Source organism: Haliaeetus albicilla, chromosome 14 (assembly GCF_947461875.1).
Source record: "Haliaeetus albicilla chromosome 14, bHalAlb1.1, whole genome shotgun sequence".
Lineage (NCBI taxonomy): Eukaryota > Metazoa > Chordata > Aves > Accipitriformes > Accipitridae > Haliaeetus > Haliaeetus albicilla.
Window position 1 is genome coordinate 14,148,559 of NC_091496.1, and position 16,336 is coordinate 14,164,894.

The following is a 16,336-nucleotide window of genomic DNA, read 5'->3' on the forward strand; positions in this document are numbered from 1 at the left end:
AGAATAAGGCCTCTTCCTCTAAACTCTAAGATGGCTTATTTCACTAGGTGAAAACCAGCTGTGTTTTATGATGATAAGGCATTTTATGTAAACAGAAAAGTATTATCCTTTTATTTCATTTTAAGCAAATTGAAGAAAAGATGTTAGCTTATTGCTTTGTTGGTATAAAGGGTTGAAAAGACTGCAGCGTGCAACTGGTTGTGTCAATCACTGTTTTTTTTCATTGGGTTTCGGGGTTTTTTTTGTATTTCAGCATAAAAGCCCCTGAAACCACAAGTGAGCAGAATTTTCCACAGAAGGGCCTGTTAGAACATATGTTCCCTCCTGGTCCCATGCCATCTGATGGCCAGGGGACTCAAAAACAGCACCAATTCTTTTGAAGATGATCCATAGGCTTTTAAGTAGACTTTTTAGTTTATAATATTTTGTTTTCTCTTTTATTGCTAGTCACTTCCCATTCATACAGATGGTGATGTTCAAAGATTGTGGTTGCCAGAAACATCACCAGTGTCCACTGCCTTCAGCTGCTCTATTTTGCCTGTGCTGAATTTTATTTAACAAAATGAAAAGACTCCTGCTGGCAGCCCATGAAATTTATGTCATCATATATTTTTCCAGAATATTGGAGAGGAAAAACAAGATGCTAGATTTACAGCTTTAACTTAGCCAATGCTTACTGTAATCCCACCTAAAAAGGGTTGTCTTACCTGTGTAGCCCAGGTCACAGAAGCAGACACCTGAGACACAGTCCCCGTGACCATTGCAGTAGTTGGGGCAAGGCTCAGAAATGTAAACGCCATCTAAGCCAAAAGGAGGCACGCTCTTGTGGGAGCTGCTCTCCTGAATCCAGCGGAACCGAGTCTTACTGTAGAGAAACAACAACAAAGACTTGGTATTACTATTCCCAGCTTCAATATCTACTGCTCCTTTTTTAAGATTAGAAGGAGCTTTTCCTGAATTAGCCATTTGCAAGTAAGATGCAAATGGATGCCTGGAAAATATTTCTGACATCCTACATTTTGTGCAACTTCACTTAAGGATATTTTTTCCAGATGTATTTTGACTTCCTCTATTTCTCTGGCCCTTATCCACCAGTGTGTTGCAAAGAACAGATAAATGGTTTTACCAACAAGAGTGAATGATTACACATGACTCTGAAGATGCCTTTCACTACTCAGTTCAACCTGAACTGCTAATTACATATTAAAATCCCAGAACTCCATTTCTTACAGTACTTATGAAAGGAACTCAGAAATGGCAGTGATACAGAGTTTATTATGGGATTGTACAATTTTTAGTAAAAAACCTTCAAGTGATTTGGATACAAGAAAAATCATCCACTTCCTAAAAATAATGGCAAATAATGTGTCCTACAGGACATGTGGACAGAAATACAAGATTTTTATTCTTGGACAACAACATGAAATTCCTGGAAAACAGTGATCTAATCCTTAACCTGTATAACTGAAACTGCTCCAGGGACTTCAGTGAGCCTACACTAAAGTTACTGCAGCTGACCTACTGCATAGGAAATTTGTTAAAGAAAAAATATTTTGGTTATTCATTTTTAGTCTTTAACTTTTAGCTGAATCACTTTAGAGGAGCTCCAGAGAGGGGAACAGACTTAAAATCTCATTGCCAATCCAATGGATTAACTAAGATCCTCTTTGCTACTCTGCCTAAAATATAATAAACCTATTGCTTTTTTTCTGCTGTGTACTGGGATTCGGTAGGTAGGTGATCATCGTGCTAGTGCTCTGTACCAACTGATGAAATGGGATGCTCTCAGGATAACCCGTAAACCATGATTTCCAAAGTGACCCACAACAAATTCAGTTTTCAACACGCCGAGACCCTCATCAGACTCACACTACTTGCATTTTTAATGTATTAGCATGAGCTTCTTATTCCTGATCACATTACAGAACATAATGCCAAACAGATTGCTGCTATTGATTCTGCACTGCTTGTTTTGGGTAAATCAAATCAGCTGGTGTCAGATCTGTGCAATTTGGCACCTGCTTTTATTGGCTAATTACTGAAGAAAAGACAAACTTGTTACGGTACATGCTGCTATTTCAACTCCTTGCGGCAAAGGCAGCGGCATTCCTGCTACACAATATGCCACATACTCAAAATCTGTGCCAGGGCTTGAGGATGAGGAGCCTGTGGCAGGAGGATGGGGCTGAAACCCAGGGGCAGGACTAGAGCAGCTGCCTGGGGGGAGAAAGGCAGGAGGCAGTGAGGGCATGGCCAGGGGCTCAGGGGGACGGCTGCCCGCTGCGCTGGCAGCGCTTGGTGCAGGCAGCAAATCAGACTGGGGCGGTTTACTGACAGAGTAAGACAGCAAGCAAGGCGAGTGAGAAAATTCAGCCAAATCCAAGTAAGATTGAGAAAAGCCTCCTGATTTCAAGGCTTATTTGCGTCTTCCACCACCTGATGTTTTCTCATCTGTATTAACCCGAAGCTGAGGTTGTGCTCGTAGGTGAGCACACCTATCATTCTTCCCTCCTTTGACTTCAGCTGTCCTGGCCACCTTCAATGCCACAGCACATTACGCAGCAGCTCAAGTACCCTTCTAGGGTTTCTCTGCCCAGTGGTAACTGTAAAAGTAATCCTGTTCCAATGGCTTATTTGATTCAAGTGACTTATCACTCTCTTGCTGGTGCCTCTGACCTAACTGATATGTGTAAGGGGAGACAGCACCATGATGAAGAGATTGATATAAAATTAAAATGTTCCGGGTTCCTTGTTGCTTTGTAATTTAATTTTATAGACTGTTGTGACACCTTTAAAATGGAAAGCTTCTCCCTGTTTTGGAGAGCATGGTGTATTTTTCCCAGATCTGCTGATTTTTAACACCGCTTTTACACACAGCTTGCAATTTTTTCCTAATGTAATATCAAAGAAGAGGCAGCTAATTCACGGGTACCACTAGCATCACTGGTTTACAATGTACAGTACCTGGCTGCAAGCGACCTGGGGATAACAATAGTAATTCTTGTCCAGTCCTCAAAGTCTCCTGTGTGATACACGGTCGGCTCGCTCAGCTCCCGGGAGCTTCCCTCACATCCTTTCGTGCCCGGAGATGCAGGGTAGCAGCCCTCCTTCACGAGTGACCAGAAGAGCCCAGCATCGTGCGAGTACTGAAGTCGAACGGGAGCAGAGCTGCTGTACTGGTTCGTGCAACCAATGTTCAACTGCAAAAAAGCAGAGCATCAGATACGAGCGGAAGAAACCTGTGCTGTTATTGGCATTTATTGGCTGCAAACCACCTTCGACTTTTTGGTTTGGGAGGCTTAGCGCTCTGAACACTTGCTTTGAACCCTGCTGGCAAACAGTGACTGATGCTTGGCATCTGTTTCCTACACATATATGAAATTTCTCAGTAAAAATTCCCACTATCCCTTCATTAAGATCACTGGGTTCAGCACATTGAAATGTGCAAATAACTTCTCAAAGGTCCTGGTGCATAGCAGGCCACAAACAGCAAACTCTGCACAGGCACCTACATGCCCAGAAGGAGTGGGAAGAGCTGTATCCCCTGAGACCCATCCCATCTGCAGTCCACCCAGTGTGCCCAGAGGATCAGTCTGACTCCAGGGTCCCCCCTGCCCTGGGCTGTGAGCCCTGACCACAGCCTAGTCATTGGCCTCGCAGAAATGATGTCTGGGAGTTGGCACTGAAGTTTGGGCCCCCAGAATAGAGCAAAATTGGATGAAGTAGAAAAATGCATATTAAAATGTGAAATGAGTATGTAACCAAGACAAAAATCAACTGCTGATTTGACGTTTTCAGCTTCATTTTTCAAGCTATCAGAAAAATATTAGTTTGCATTATTTTATTGCAGAAATTCTACTTGAGCTGTAGAATGTAAAATGTGAAACAAAATCATTCATGTAAAATGAAATAATTTTGACAAATTACTGTCTTTGAGTTTATCAATGCAAAATTATTCGAGGCAGCTATTTAAAATGGAAATTTCACAAACTCAGGAAAGCATTTAACCATATGTTTAAAATTAAAGCACGCAAATAGGACTAACGTATTTATGTGCAGGCCAGTTTAAAAGCTTTCCAAAAAAGAGAGGAGCATAAATTCAGGCCTCAATTAATAGACTTCATAAAGAAGATCAATGTTCTCTGATACGCATTGTTTATATTTTGTATATCTATGTTACATTGCCAAGTATTTCAGTGATGGAAGGTGTATGAAACATCTTTAAGTATTGCTTTTTTAGACTAAACCATTTTTGAAATGCTCTTGATCATCAAACCTACAGAATGGAGACTTAGTCACTGAAGGAAAGTCGTGAAGAGGCAAACAGCATCTTTTCCAGGCTAAATGGTATTTATGTATTGAAATATTTTTGGGTTTTAGACAGATTAAACTATAAAACTACAAGCAATATTCACTCAGAAATTGTACTGCAATCCCTCAGTTTGTGTAGCATTTCATTAGCATAACTTTTAGATGAAATGAGATTATTTTACAAATCCCATTATTTCTAACTAACTTTCCTATTTATAGAACTGTGGGAATTATATTTGAAAAGCTGCCTGTAAACATCTGATCTCTTTAATAATTCCACTTGTAAATTATTCAGTGTCTGTATCCACCAATTATGTAAGGACCATGTATTTGTGGTGAGCTCATTAAAATTGCATTGCAACCAACCTCCAGAATTCACCAATGGGATTTCATTATAAACTCAATAAAATTTTGATTAGGGTTCAGAAACAAGAGCTTGTCAAAGCAAATACACTTTCTTTGGAACCCATATTCTGATGTATTGTCAGACCACTGAAATTTTTGTAAGCCCTTTAAAGAAGAGAATGCTAATTGGAGCCTATATTCATTGACACAATAAAAGTAAATTATATGAAAACCCCACACTGGAGTACAGAGCAGCTTGTAAGTCCTTAAATAGTTTAAAATACAAAATATGTACGCAAACCACATTGCAGCTTTTGTAGTCATGGAGCCCCAGATGGGATAAATCCTTTTTCCATTGACAGTGCAGTAGCATTTCCTAGTACTGACTCGAATATAATGACAGTCACTTCAACCCACTTCTGAAATGTGTTGAAGAACAACAAGCTTTAAAACTTCTCCAGAGGGGTAAAAAAAGCTCTCCTGCACCAAGGTTTTGGCTATCCTTTTAGAAAGCAGCATGATATTTTATGCTGTATGAATTCATGCTTGTGCTCTTCACACCTTTTTACACAGTGGTATAATTTATCACCTTGTTTTGAACTGTAGCCTCAGTGACATCTTGCAAGTATTGACTAAGGGCAGTTTTACTGATACTCTGCAGGGATTTATGTGTAAGGAATACCTTGAACTGCAGGACATATCCAGGCTTCAGTGTTAAATCTCGAGTCACTGCAAACCGGTCTCCATCTGATTTACCAAAGAGCATGGCGGAGGGGGTGGCAGAGCAGAAACTTTCGTTTTTGGTCATCCCTTCGTTGGCTAACATTAACCATACACTCAGTTGGTTCATAGGGTAATCAAATGCTGGCTTTTCATAAAAATTCTGTTAGAAATGAAAAGGAAAGCAACAACAAGTACTATCACCTTGCAGTGTGACTTCAGAATAATTCCCAAAATGATCACCTTTCAAATTTTGCAATTTATATTTTCTGTCATTATCAAAAAATTGTCATTTCCAAAATTTGTCTTGACTTTTTGAGGAGATACATAATTACATCCTCTGTCACAAAGATTAGGAGCCTGATGGTTTTGTGATAAGACTCAGGTTATTCTCACACAGAGACACACAGCTGCAAACACTATGGCTGTTTCTTTAAAGACACCCAATATTTTCAAACAAAATTATATTAAAAAAAAAGTCTGCTAACAGAGAGGATGGTTCCTGTTTTGTGCGGATGCCCATAGCCTGCTCTTGCTTATTACCTGTGGTAAAGTGGGATTAACAACGGGAATGATGTGCTTCTGCTTCTCTGACAAAATGATGATGTCATCGATGGCCCACTGATCATAGCCTTCCCCTGAAAACACAGGCTGCCACCAGCGAAACCTGGTGCACGGTGTCTTGGCTGCAGCTGGCAGCTCCAGATAGACAAACCTGAAGAACAGAAATTCAGCAGACTTTAGGGAAAGCAGTTTATAGAGAAATGGAAGAAATACCACTAAATAGGGAAAAGAGGCAGGAAAGCCAGTATCTATCTTACATGTAGAAACCCTCAGAAATCTTCTACATATCTGCATACCTATTTATACACTGCATATCAAGAAGCTTTCTTTGTCGTTCTTGTCTGTGGAGAATGTAAACTCTTTAAGAAAATGGCTGTTTTTTACTCTCTATTACTATATTGCCTAGCACAATAAGCAACTGATTTGAACTCTTCAGCTTTGAATTAAACTGTTCAGCTGATCCATGTTCAGCAAGTCTTAACATTCTTCTGGTGCCAGCAAGTAATAGTGAAATATGCTGGCAAAATTGATTTCTCATTCTCTTCTGCTGGTTGGGCCTATTTGTAGACAAAAGCATCCTTCTATTACAATGCAATAGATTATGTAGCAGAGTTTTCTGCTGTGGATAAAAATATTTCAGCCCTCCTATATGGATCTTCATAAAAGAACTTTAGGTCTTCTCAGATAGTTTGCTTTACATTCAACTTAGGAAACACCTTACAAAAATGATGTTAAATAAAAGTTAAAGTTTCAAACCTAATCATACTTATGTTAAAAAGTACCATAATTAATCAGTTGTTTAGTCCTATTTCAGACACCTTAAGTAAATGTATTTATACGTATATTCCTTTCGGTACTCTTTGTTTATACCACGTTATTTTGTACCACAGACCCTGCTTCACTTGCTGGTTAGGCAGACAGAGGTGGAGGAATTGTTCAGGGGAACAGGGAACCTTCTTTTCCAGAGGATTCATAGATTTATGTGTTGGAAAATAAGGAATTGGAAAATAAGATTTGGACCACATTTGAAGCAGCAGAAAAATAAATATGCATAGCTATATTCAGTAAGGACCATCACTCTTGGTTACTCAGAGGGGCAAATGTTTTGTCTAAAAATAATGTGTTGGATAGTCCAGTGATAAAGGTTTCAGCATGTAGCTTCTTTGTTGGACGTGTCCTGTAATTTTGACAAAGTAGAGGCTAAACCACCCACCTAGTAGATGCAGGGAAGGTGGTAGATGTAGTTTTTCTGGATTTTAGTAAGGCTTTTGATACTGTCCCTCACAGCATCCTTCTGGACAAGTTGTCCAAATGTGGGATGAGTGGGTTTGCGGTGTGCTGGGTGAAGAACTGGCTGAAGGGCAGAACTCAAAGGGTTGTAGTGAATGGGGCTACATCTGGCTGGTGATCAGTTACCAGTGGTGTTCCTCAGGGTTCAGTCCTAGGGCTAGTCCTGTTCAATATATTTATCAATGATCTGGATGCAGGAGTTGAATGCACCATTAGCAAGTTTGCTCATGATACCAAACTGGGAGGTGCTGTTGACTCTCTTAAGGAACAAGAGGCCTTGCAGAGGGAGCTAGACAGATTGCAGCATTGGGCTATGAACAATGGGATGAAATTTAACAAGTCAAAATGCTGGGTTCTGCACCTAGGATGGAGTAACACTGGGCACAAGTATGAACTGGGAGAGGGGTGGCTGGAGAGCAGCCCTGCAGAAAGGGATCCGGGGGTGGTGGTTGACAGCAGGCTCAATATGAGTCAGCAGTGTGCCCTGGCAGCCAAGAAGGCAAACCCCATCCTGGGGTGCATCAAACACAGCATAACCAGCCAGGCAAAAGAGGGGATCATCCCACTGTATTCAGTGTTGGTGCTGCCTCACCTTGAGTACTGTGTGCAGTTCTGGGCCCACAGTTTAAGAAGGATGTGAAGGTTCTTGAACGTGTCCAGAGGAGGGCAACAAAGCTGGTGAAAGGGCTGGAAGGAATGACCTATGAGGAGCGGCTTAGGACTTTGGGCTTGTCTAGTTTGGAGAAGGCTGAAGAGCTCTCTACAGCTTCCTGAGGAGGGGAAGTGGAAGAGGGAGGTGCTGAGCTCTTCTCCCTGGCATCCAGTGATAGGACAGGTGGGAATAGTTCAAAGCTGCACCAGGGGAAGTTTAGACTGGACATTAGGAAGCATTTCTTTACCGAGAGGGTGGTCAAACACTGGAACAGGCTTCCCAGAGAGGTGGTCGATGCCCCAAGCCTGTTAGTGTTTAAGATGCATTAGGACAATGCCTTAAATAACACGCTTTAACTTTGGTCAGCCGTGAAGTGCTGAGGCAGTTGGACTAGCTGACGATTGTAGGTCCCTTCCAACTGAAATATTCTATTCTATTCTATTCTATTCTATACAAAATTCAATGGTTTTATACTTCCAAGTGCCTAGATTAGCTTTAGAAAAGGACAGTTTACTGAGTTACAGAAGTCCTTCTGAAAACATTGTTCATTGCAATGCAAAATGACAAGATGGGAAGATAAAATTATTTACATATTGAAAGACATGAACTACAGGTAATAGAAATAATGTTAATACCTATGCAGACAAATGCAATTTAAATTTTCACTGACAAGCTGTCTTAGAGCAAATTTGAAATGCTCAACATGATTTCTTCTCCTCCTTAAATATTTCTTTAAAGGAGTTTTTGTTGTATGTGACATTAATACACGTTCATTAGATCTGAAACCAGAGTCAGAGGAAATGGCAGATTTCTATACCTCTTTTGGGCAAGTTCTGTATTTGCTTGCTAATGTTTTGCAGATCTTAGCATTTTAGTCATGTTTCACATGGGAGGTGAGTGATTGGAAACTTTACATTTTACTTCAGTTTTAAGGCCCACTTTCATTAGATTTTTCCTTCCTAGTGGCAGGAGTTTACTGTGGCAGCCTGGAAAAGTTTCCATATAATGATGGCTTTTAAGCATTATAACTTGAAATTATTATTCATGTTTTCATAAACTGAGAAATAGTTTTTTTTAAAAGGGCTGATGCAGTATGGAATTAATTTAGACCAAAATTATACCTGGGTTTGCTGAAGTCAGAGAAATACATTTCTGCAAGCAGCTGCCAGTTGATACCGCCGTTATTGCTGTACTGCAGCAGCACACCTTCTTCTCTGCTGTCTGGTTTATTGCATGAAGAACTGTCTCCTCCTATCTGGATGTAAAACTGGACAAAATCCACCCAGGTTGTGTCCAAATCCCAGCTTACCAACTGTCTTTTCCCAGCCTACAATACAAAAACACAGAGGGGCAATAATGCAATAATAATATTAAATATGACACCTTCACTATGTACAGACATATTTAAAGTCCAACACAGATGAATATTCCACAGAAAATTGCACAAGATGGAGGACATTGAATTTTGTGTTAACATGACTTTTTTTTGTCCTTCAGACAATAATTCTGCTTGGCCATCCTTTATGTCTTAATCACCCTGGTGTGATCCCACAAGAATTTTTATTATCAGATTCCAACACACAATGCAACTGCACAACACAATTTCCACACAACTATTTCATCTCATTCCTTCAAGGTTCCAAGTACCTTCAGGAGACAAAGAGCAGACGCTGGATATCCTGAACCAATCAGGGCTAAATTTTTAAGTATTCAGCTTTTTAATGATAAAGCATAAAGCAGTAAAAGGACACTTCTGAAGTCTCATTTCCCCAGTCAAATCTTGCACTGTATAGGGTTACCCAGTCATCTGAAATTATAGCCCCTATAATGTCTGTTGCTTGAAGCCCACCTCCTACACAAGAACAAGGGAGTGGTATTTTCTCTTCATGCCTCACCTGAGTATGATTTGTTCCTACACAAAACTATGCTCTTTTCCCAGTAAGTGTTGTACACCAGGAGTCTCTCAACCTGTGGATATGGTTTCAGGTTTACCTAAGCACAGCTGACAGAAAAAATAGCCTCATAAAATGCAGTGAACAGCATTTCCAAGGATGTTTTTGAGTTCTAGCAGGACGCAGCTCTCAGACGTCTACACTGTGGTCAACATGGTTGCTCTGTGCATGTTGGCAAAGGAAGACAGAGCATGTTCAGCTAAAAAGAAGCTTTCGGGTTTAAGAGCCTTTTATTGTAACTGGAATTATCCTGTTCCCCTCTTCCCCTTGTGCCCTGGTGCTTGAGGCTGAGCTTGTGGGCTTGCACATCAACAAGCCTACCAGCTGCTGATAAGTGATGTGAAGCCGCCTGCGGTGAGGCAGGACACAGGGTGAGAGCAGTGTCCCTGCAGAGGTGACTCGCATGCCCTGTGCCTGGCACAGCCCTGCCCCAGCACAGCGTTGTGTCGCCACAAGCTTTTATAGGTAGGGCAAAGCCAAATATGTGCAGCTGGAGGGAGGATGTGGGGATCATATTTCTGCATTCATTAAAAGTAGCTGCAACCTGGCACCACCCCCCAAAATGGAGCAGAACCGGCAACATGCCTACTGTTTCTAATTCCCTAAAAAATCATGGGTTCCTGTCCATCTCCAAGCATAAAAAGGTATCAAAAAAGAAACCTGAGCTAAGTTATAAAATTATGCCTATGTTTTAATTAATATTTATGTTTTTCTCGTCTCACTTGTACATTCATGATCCTTCTGACAAATTTCCAGACAAATTTGAGATAATAAATTGACATGATCTAGGTGGACATAAGTAACAAGATTTATGAGCTGAGATTTAAAATATCATCTGTGTTTTTTAATAAGATGATAGATGAATTTAAATCCTGTTCCACTCATCACCTCTTTCCTCTTTCTCCCCAGTTCAGGGTAAACTCAGCACAGATACATGTCTATTGCTTTCTTACTCAGAACATTTTGCTTTGCTGGCGTTACAGCCTGGGTCCATAGCTCATTTGTAGACTAATTTCTGTAGGCTGAATGCTTATGTTTTTGAAACTTGGTTAGCTTGCACCACTGATGACAACTAAAACCTGTGAAGAATCCTTTGACCCTCAAAAAACTCATTTAGGATACAGTCATATTGATCTGGTCTGAACTATGCCTCCTATTTTTGTCTATTTGGTGGTTTATCCCCAGCTGAGCAAGCCCTCCTGGATGGTGCCATGAGACTGAGATGGGCTCAGCCTTGGGTGCAGCCCCACATGGCTAATACTGGCCAAGGTGACACTGATAATCTCTTGGTAGTTTGCTTTCACAAATTCATTTGGAGACCCAAAGGAATTTGAAATTACCATCATCAAATCAAACTAGTAACAGATAATTAAGATGCAAACACCTTTGCTGCCCCATGGGCAGATGTGTCCCAGCTGGCTGGGGGTACCCAACGTACTGACCTGTAGCGGATCAAGCTCTGGCTGTAAAACTATTCCAGGTGGGTTTTCCGTATCTACACCCCACAGCAGCTCTGCTTGCCAAAGGGTTAACCACAGAACCAGGTTAATTGAGAAAGGGCACAAGTGACATAAAACCTCAGAGGAATTGCAGGGGCTAATTGAAAGAGCTCTGTATTACAAACACACCTACAATTGATTAAAATGGGTTGTAAAACAAAAGATAGAGGGTCGGCAGAACAAAGCCAACATTAATTCTGGTAGCAGTAATTGATTATGGCAGTAAACATTAGACATTCAAATAAAAAGTGGCTATTTGAGCAAATAAAAAGAAATGGAGCCTGTGAATACGAGCTCCCAAAACAACACAGAACTGTTGGGCAACTATAAAAATAATTTTTTATTACCTACCAGCATGGCCACTAGATGCCTTGAAAAAGATCTAAACAGAAATTAAATAAACCACCTTCTGTTGATGGCACACAGACTGCTACTACTCAAGAAATGAATGATAACCTAACCCTTAGAGATCAATAGGAAGAAGCCAAGAATTTTTAAATGAGTTTTTCACTCCTCCATAGCAGAAATCAGAAGAAAGATCATAGCAGGTTAATTCTAATTTAGCAAACTACTTTTGAGAAACTTGGCATAAGGAACTGAGCCAGAAGGAAAAACATCTAACAGAGAAGACGATTATATAAAAAAATCCAATTATCACAATTAGCTAGTTATACTGATTGGTCTATTATGAAATTTTCAGCACAGAGCTGCATTTCCAGGGGAGCTGGATGTGAGACTATGTAGGAGTGCTGAAAATTATTTGATGGGTTAGATTTTTGTAATGAGATAAACAACACACAATTACACAGTGTGGCATATTGGGTTATTCTTCTGGGACTAATCTGGCTATCATGACAGCAGTGGCAGTTTGATCAAACCTTTAAAAGAGAAGCACATAGCTGCATTTATACTCTTCCTTTCAATTAAGAACAAAACCAAACCCAGTACTAGACCCGAGGAGCAACAATAAAAAATAAATCTGTGATTACAACCCATAATCTTACATCTGGTCATAAAGATCTCTTTTTATTTTAGTTATAATTGCTATTAATTAGCAGAATTCCCTATATCTCTTTCCTGCTCTATTATTTTCATCTGCAAAGCATCCAAGTTATACAAAAGAGTATCGTCCCACAGGCTAACCACTTTCTAGAAGTCCAGAGGGGTGGTTTGTTCACTAGTTTTGGTCCTGTGACCTCAAATTGAGCTGCTTGTCCCCTGAAAAGCCAACCTTTCTCCATCCATAGCCCAGAACAGTACAGAACAAACAAAGGGGAGCTGCTGGATGCTGAGAAAGAACTGAGTCTTAAAACAGAAAATACATAATTAAGACAGTACGAATGTACACACTTCCCAGCATACTGGCGATTTACTTCCTTCCATTACAGCTGGTATTTCTTGAATACATAATGCACGTGTCTTTCCCTATCTCTTTTGATTGCTTTGTTCTTTACCTGCAGAGCACAGCTGTGCTGTTTAATGCACTTCTCATACTGTGAGCAGCTTTCTGCCACCTCCCTTTTCTTTGCCATACGACCACATCATGCTCCATTCAAACCTACAGTACGTGCCTTTCTCATTCTCCCATCCCCCGTTAGTACCTTGCTGAAGTAAAGCGAGGAGCCAGATGAGATGACCCCACAGCCTTCTTCAGGCTTGACGATCTCTCCCCCAATAGTTTCCTGCCACTCTGTCTTCAGGCTGTCTGGGTTCTCAAAATCAGACATGATGGTTGAAGGAAGGGGATTTTCAGGCTGACATTCAGTACCCCGAAACCCCAAGTCACACCTGGAAGGAAGTGTAAATGTAACAAGCTTTTAAAGACTTTATTTGACATTGCCAATTACTTAAGGTGGTGCACTGACCTTTTAAAATTAGATGTGAAATAGCAAATCATTCTGGGATTGGAATTTTGGATCTTGGAAACAAACTAGAATAACTGGATAATGGAATAAAGCTATGTCTTATTTCTAGAAAAAAGCCTGTGGTGTCCAGAAAGTTTGTAGCTGGCAAGCAATAGTCTGTGCCCTTGGTATTGCACCTGGTCTGACAGCGGCTGCCAAGCAGCACTAAGCTGGTCCCTGGCATCACTCTGATGCAGCAAAAGAGGTCTGGCACTAAGCTTATCCCTGGGGTCCTTGTGCAAAGGACTGGAGTGGCCACCAGGACACTTGCAGCAGGGCAGCCCTGTGCCACTGAAAGCCCTTCCAACACCTGGATCTTCCAAGGGTATGGGTTCTTGGACAGAGAGGTGTGCAGCAACAGGCTGTTAATGTTGCTTGAATGGTCTAACCCCTCATAGCACTTTTAGTTTTTAATGTTTAATCTAAAAATAAGAACAACAGCGGAAAAAAAAAAGAAAGAGTATGCAAACTAATAGGATACCTGAAGTATCAGGAGACCATTCTTAAGAGGAACTGGCAAATGCTTTATACCTGCAAACACCATGGTCACACCAGCCATGTCCGCTGCACATGTTGGGACACTGCTGTCCGATGTAGATGTTGTCTAAGGCCCATTCATCTTGGGCTGTGTAGTAGCACTGACTCCAGCGAAAACGTGTGGCACTCGACCTTAAAACCAATAACAATGCTTTAATTTGTGATTCTTTACAGAACTGTGGGAAAAAAGATAAAATGCAGATATAAAAAATAAAGTAAGTTGATATCACAATCACAGCCCAGCCTGCAAAGACTGGCACAACCAGACAGATTTTTGTAAAGGAACTTCCTAGATGATGCCACTTGCTGCACAGAGCTATCTAATGGGCTTTCCAGTTCTTAATAACATTTCTGAGGAAGGCTGCAGAGGTGTTACAGGGCCTTTGTGCATTATCTTAAGATAAACCTGTCAATGGATATTATCAGATTTTTATTGAGTGCCATTCTGCAAGGGTCACAGGTCACAGGCTGCAAAACTAGAAAGGTGGATCCAGGGCATGACTTTGATTTTTATAGTCTTGGTCACAGTTAATGGGCTATAAGTTGTGTAAAAAGGTTTCTTCTGATACTTATTATTAAAAAAAAATCTATTAAAGTTCTTGAGTGCAAGCATTTCTCCCCTTTGAATACCATCTATTTCCATTCAACAATAGTTGACTGGTTTTTATTGGATATAGAAATTTGTTTTTGTCAGGATGATTCTAAACTAGATTTTGCTCACATATCACTGGTGACATTGCAATCACAAGTTTTTGACAAAGATCCTGTTTCATAGCACCTATTTTTTTTCACATTGCAAATAGCTTGCTCTTGGCGAGCTACTCAAACAAAATCTGTAACACCCAAGGATTGTGGTGGGGAATCACTGGATTAGATTACTTGCCTATATATAACTAAGCTCTGGATATTTGTAATATTCTTCAAGCAGAACTCCTTGCTGTAGTTTCTCCTTTCTAGTTAAATAGTTTCTCTTCAACAGCCTTATTTTTCTTTATTATAGTGGAGTCAGGTAACATTATCTATTAAAAAGTGCTTGATGTTGAGATTTTCCGTGCTGAGTGACTCCTGCTAGCCAAACCCAGCCTGACATCCGTAAAAAACAAGGCTGGAGAAGAAACTTAATCACGAGGAGGGCAATTTTTGTCACTGTCGAGCCTTTCCAAGCTGCCCTGCCAACCTGTACACATCCAACAGGTTACACGTATCGGCTAGTGGCAGCTCCCAGCTGGTGGGCGCAGGGACCCTCTACTCCATGCTTGTTCCAGAATGAGATTTAAGAAAAGTACACTGCATGTAAAGCGAAACAAAGATGGGAAACCATTCATCGTGATGGAGCAAAAGGGGCTGTGCTGGCTGCATGTTCGGTCTGGGAAAAAAGGGGTGGTGGGGGCAATGAAGGCGCTGAGGCTGAGTCACAGAGCTGTGGAGGGGATGGGCAGGGAAAGCAAGGCTGACTGCAGAGAATTAAAAATCAGACTTTAAATTGGGACAGGCCTGTGCCTGGCCAAGGGCTGACTGGGTGGGCTGAGGAGGTTCCTGTAAGAAGTAGGAGCTTCTTTCCTAAGTGGCTACATTAATGATGGCATGGGATATAACGCTGTTACTCTAATTTAAGATAAAAAGCTCTTTCCCCCACACCCCAAAATTTATGTAGAATAAGACCTTTTAAAATGAATATTGTAAAGGTGGCTGAGCACCTGCTTGCATGTATGGAAGTGAAAAAACAGATAGAGGAGGCCTGTGCAGCTAAAATGGACAGTACGTTAGAGCAGTTAAGCCATCCAGCCACATACTAGAAGCATACGAAGATTAGTTTAGTACATGCTTGGAGAAATTTTTAAAATACCACCTTTGAATTTCTTTAAAAAACAAGTGAAGTTGCCCAAGGGCTTGATTTTTAATTGAAATCACCCTTGTTGTCTTTAAGTATCTGCTTGATACTGCAAATACTGTAAGCACTTTTACAGCATTCAGAGTTAATCTGCAGGGGCAGATCTGCCGATTAAATACTCCCTCGGGATATAATGTATTGATGGGTTACATTACAAGAGCTATGAATTATCCATTAGAAGTGCACAATGCCAGCAACCTGCACACGAAGGACTTCCTAAGCTTGCATAGGCATAATGGGCAGTCAATATTCACCACAACTAGTTACTGTTTATTTGTGGAGTGCTCTGAAGCCGGCACATCACCTCGGTGGTGGTGTTCACGTTCGCTGCAGAGCATCAACGGCACCACAGAGAGCCCTGACAGAGACTGTGTGCTCTGGAAGGAGCTGTCATGACTGGTGTCAACTCTCGTGTGTGCTGAGGAAAATAACAATACTGAAACCAAAGAAAGGTTTTAGAGCAGGCACCCCACCCCACCCCCAATAAAATTGTCTCATGTTGTTTGCCCAGGTGACAGGAGGGACAGCACCGTGGCCGGGCTCCTCTGGTTTTTGTGAGTGAAGGTGTGTGGATAGAGGCGGGGTGTGTGACTCTGGAGCCCGGGGGTATTTACAGCAAACTGGGGGGGATTTACAGTGATGTAGGGGCAATTTTGCCATCCCGTGGAAGT

General features: G+C 41.1%; 1 protein-coding gene across 2 annotated transcripts in view; it reads right to left on the reverse strand.

Moving 5' to 3' along the window:
• RELN (reelin) overlaps positions 1-16,336 on the reverse strand; it is a 306,374-nt gene that overhangs the window by 68,733 nt on the left and 221,305 nt on the right. For both annotated transcript variants that reach the window (XM_069801790.1, XM_069801791.1), the window contains exons 23-29: positions 13,769-13,906; positions 12,935-13,121; positions 9,004-9,209; positions 5,920-6,091; positions 5,339-5,539; positions 2,965-3,200; positions 708-865 (exon numbers count right to left, since the gene is read on the reverse strand). In XM_069801790.1, coding sequence (XP_069657891.1) covers positions 708-865; positions 2,965-3,200; positions 5,339-5,539; positions 5,920-6,091; positions 9,004-9,209; positions 12,935-13,121; positions 13,769-13,906 — 1,298 coding nt within the window. The remainder of the gene's footprint in view (positions 1-707; positions 866-2,964; positions 3,201-5,338; positions 5,540-5,919; positions 6,092-9,003; positions 9,210-12,934; positions 13,122-13,768; positions 13,907-16,336) is intronic.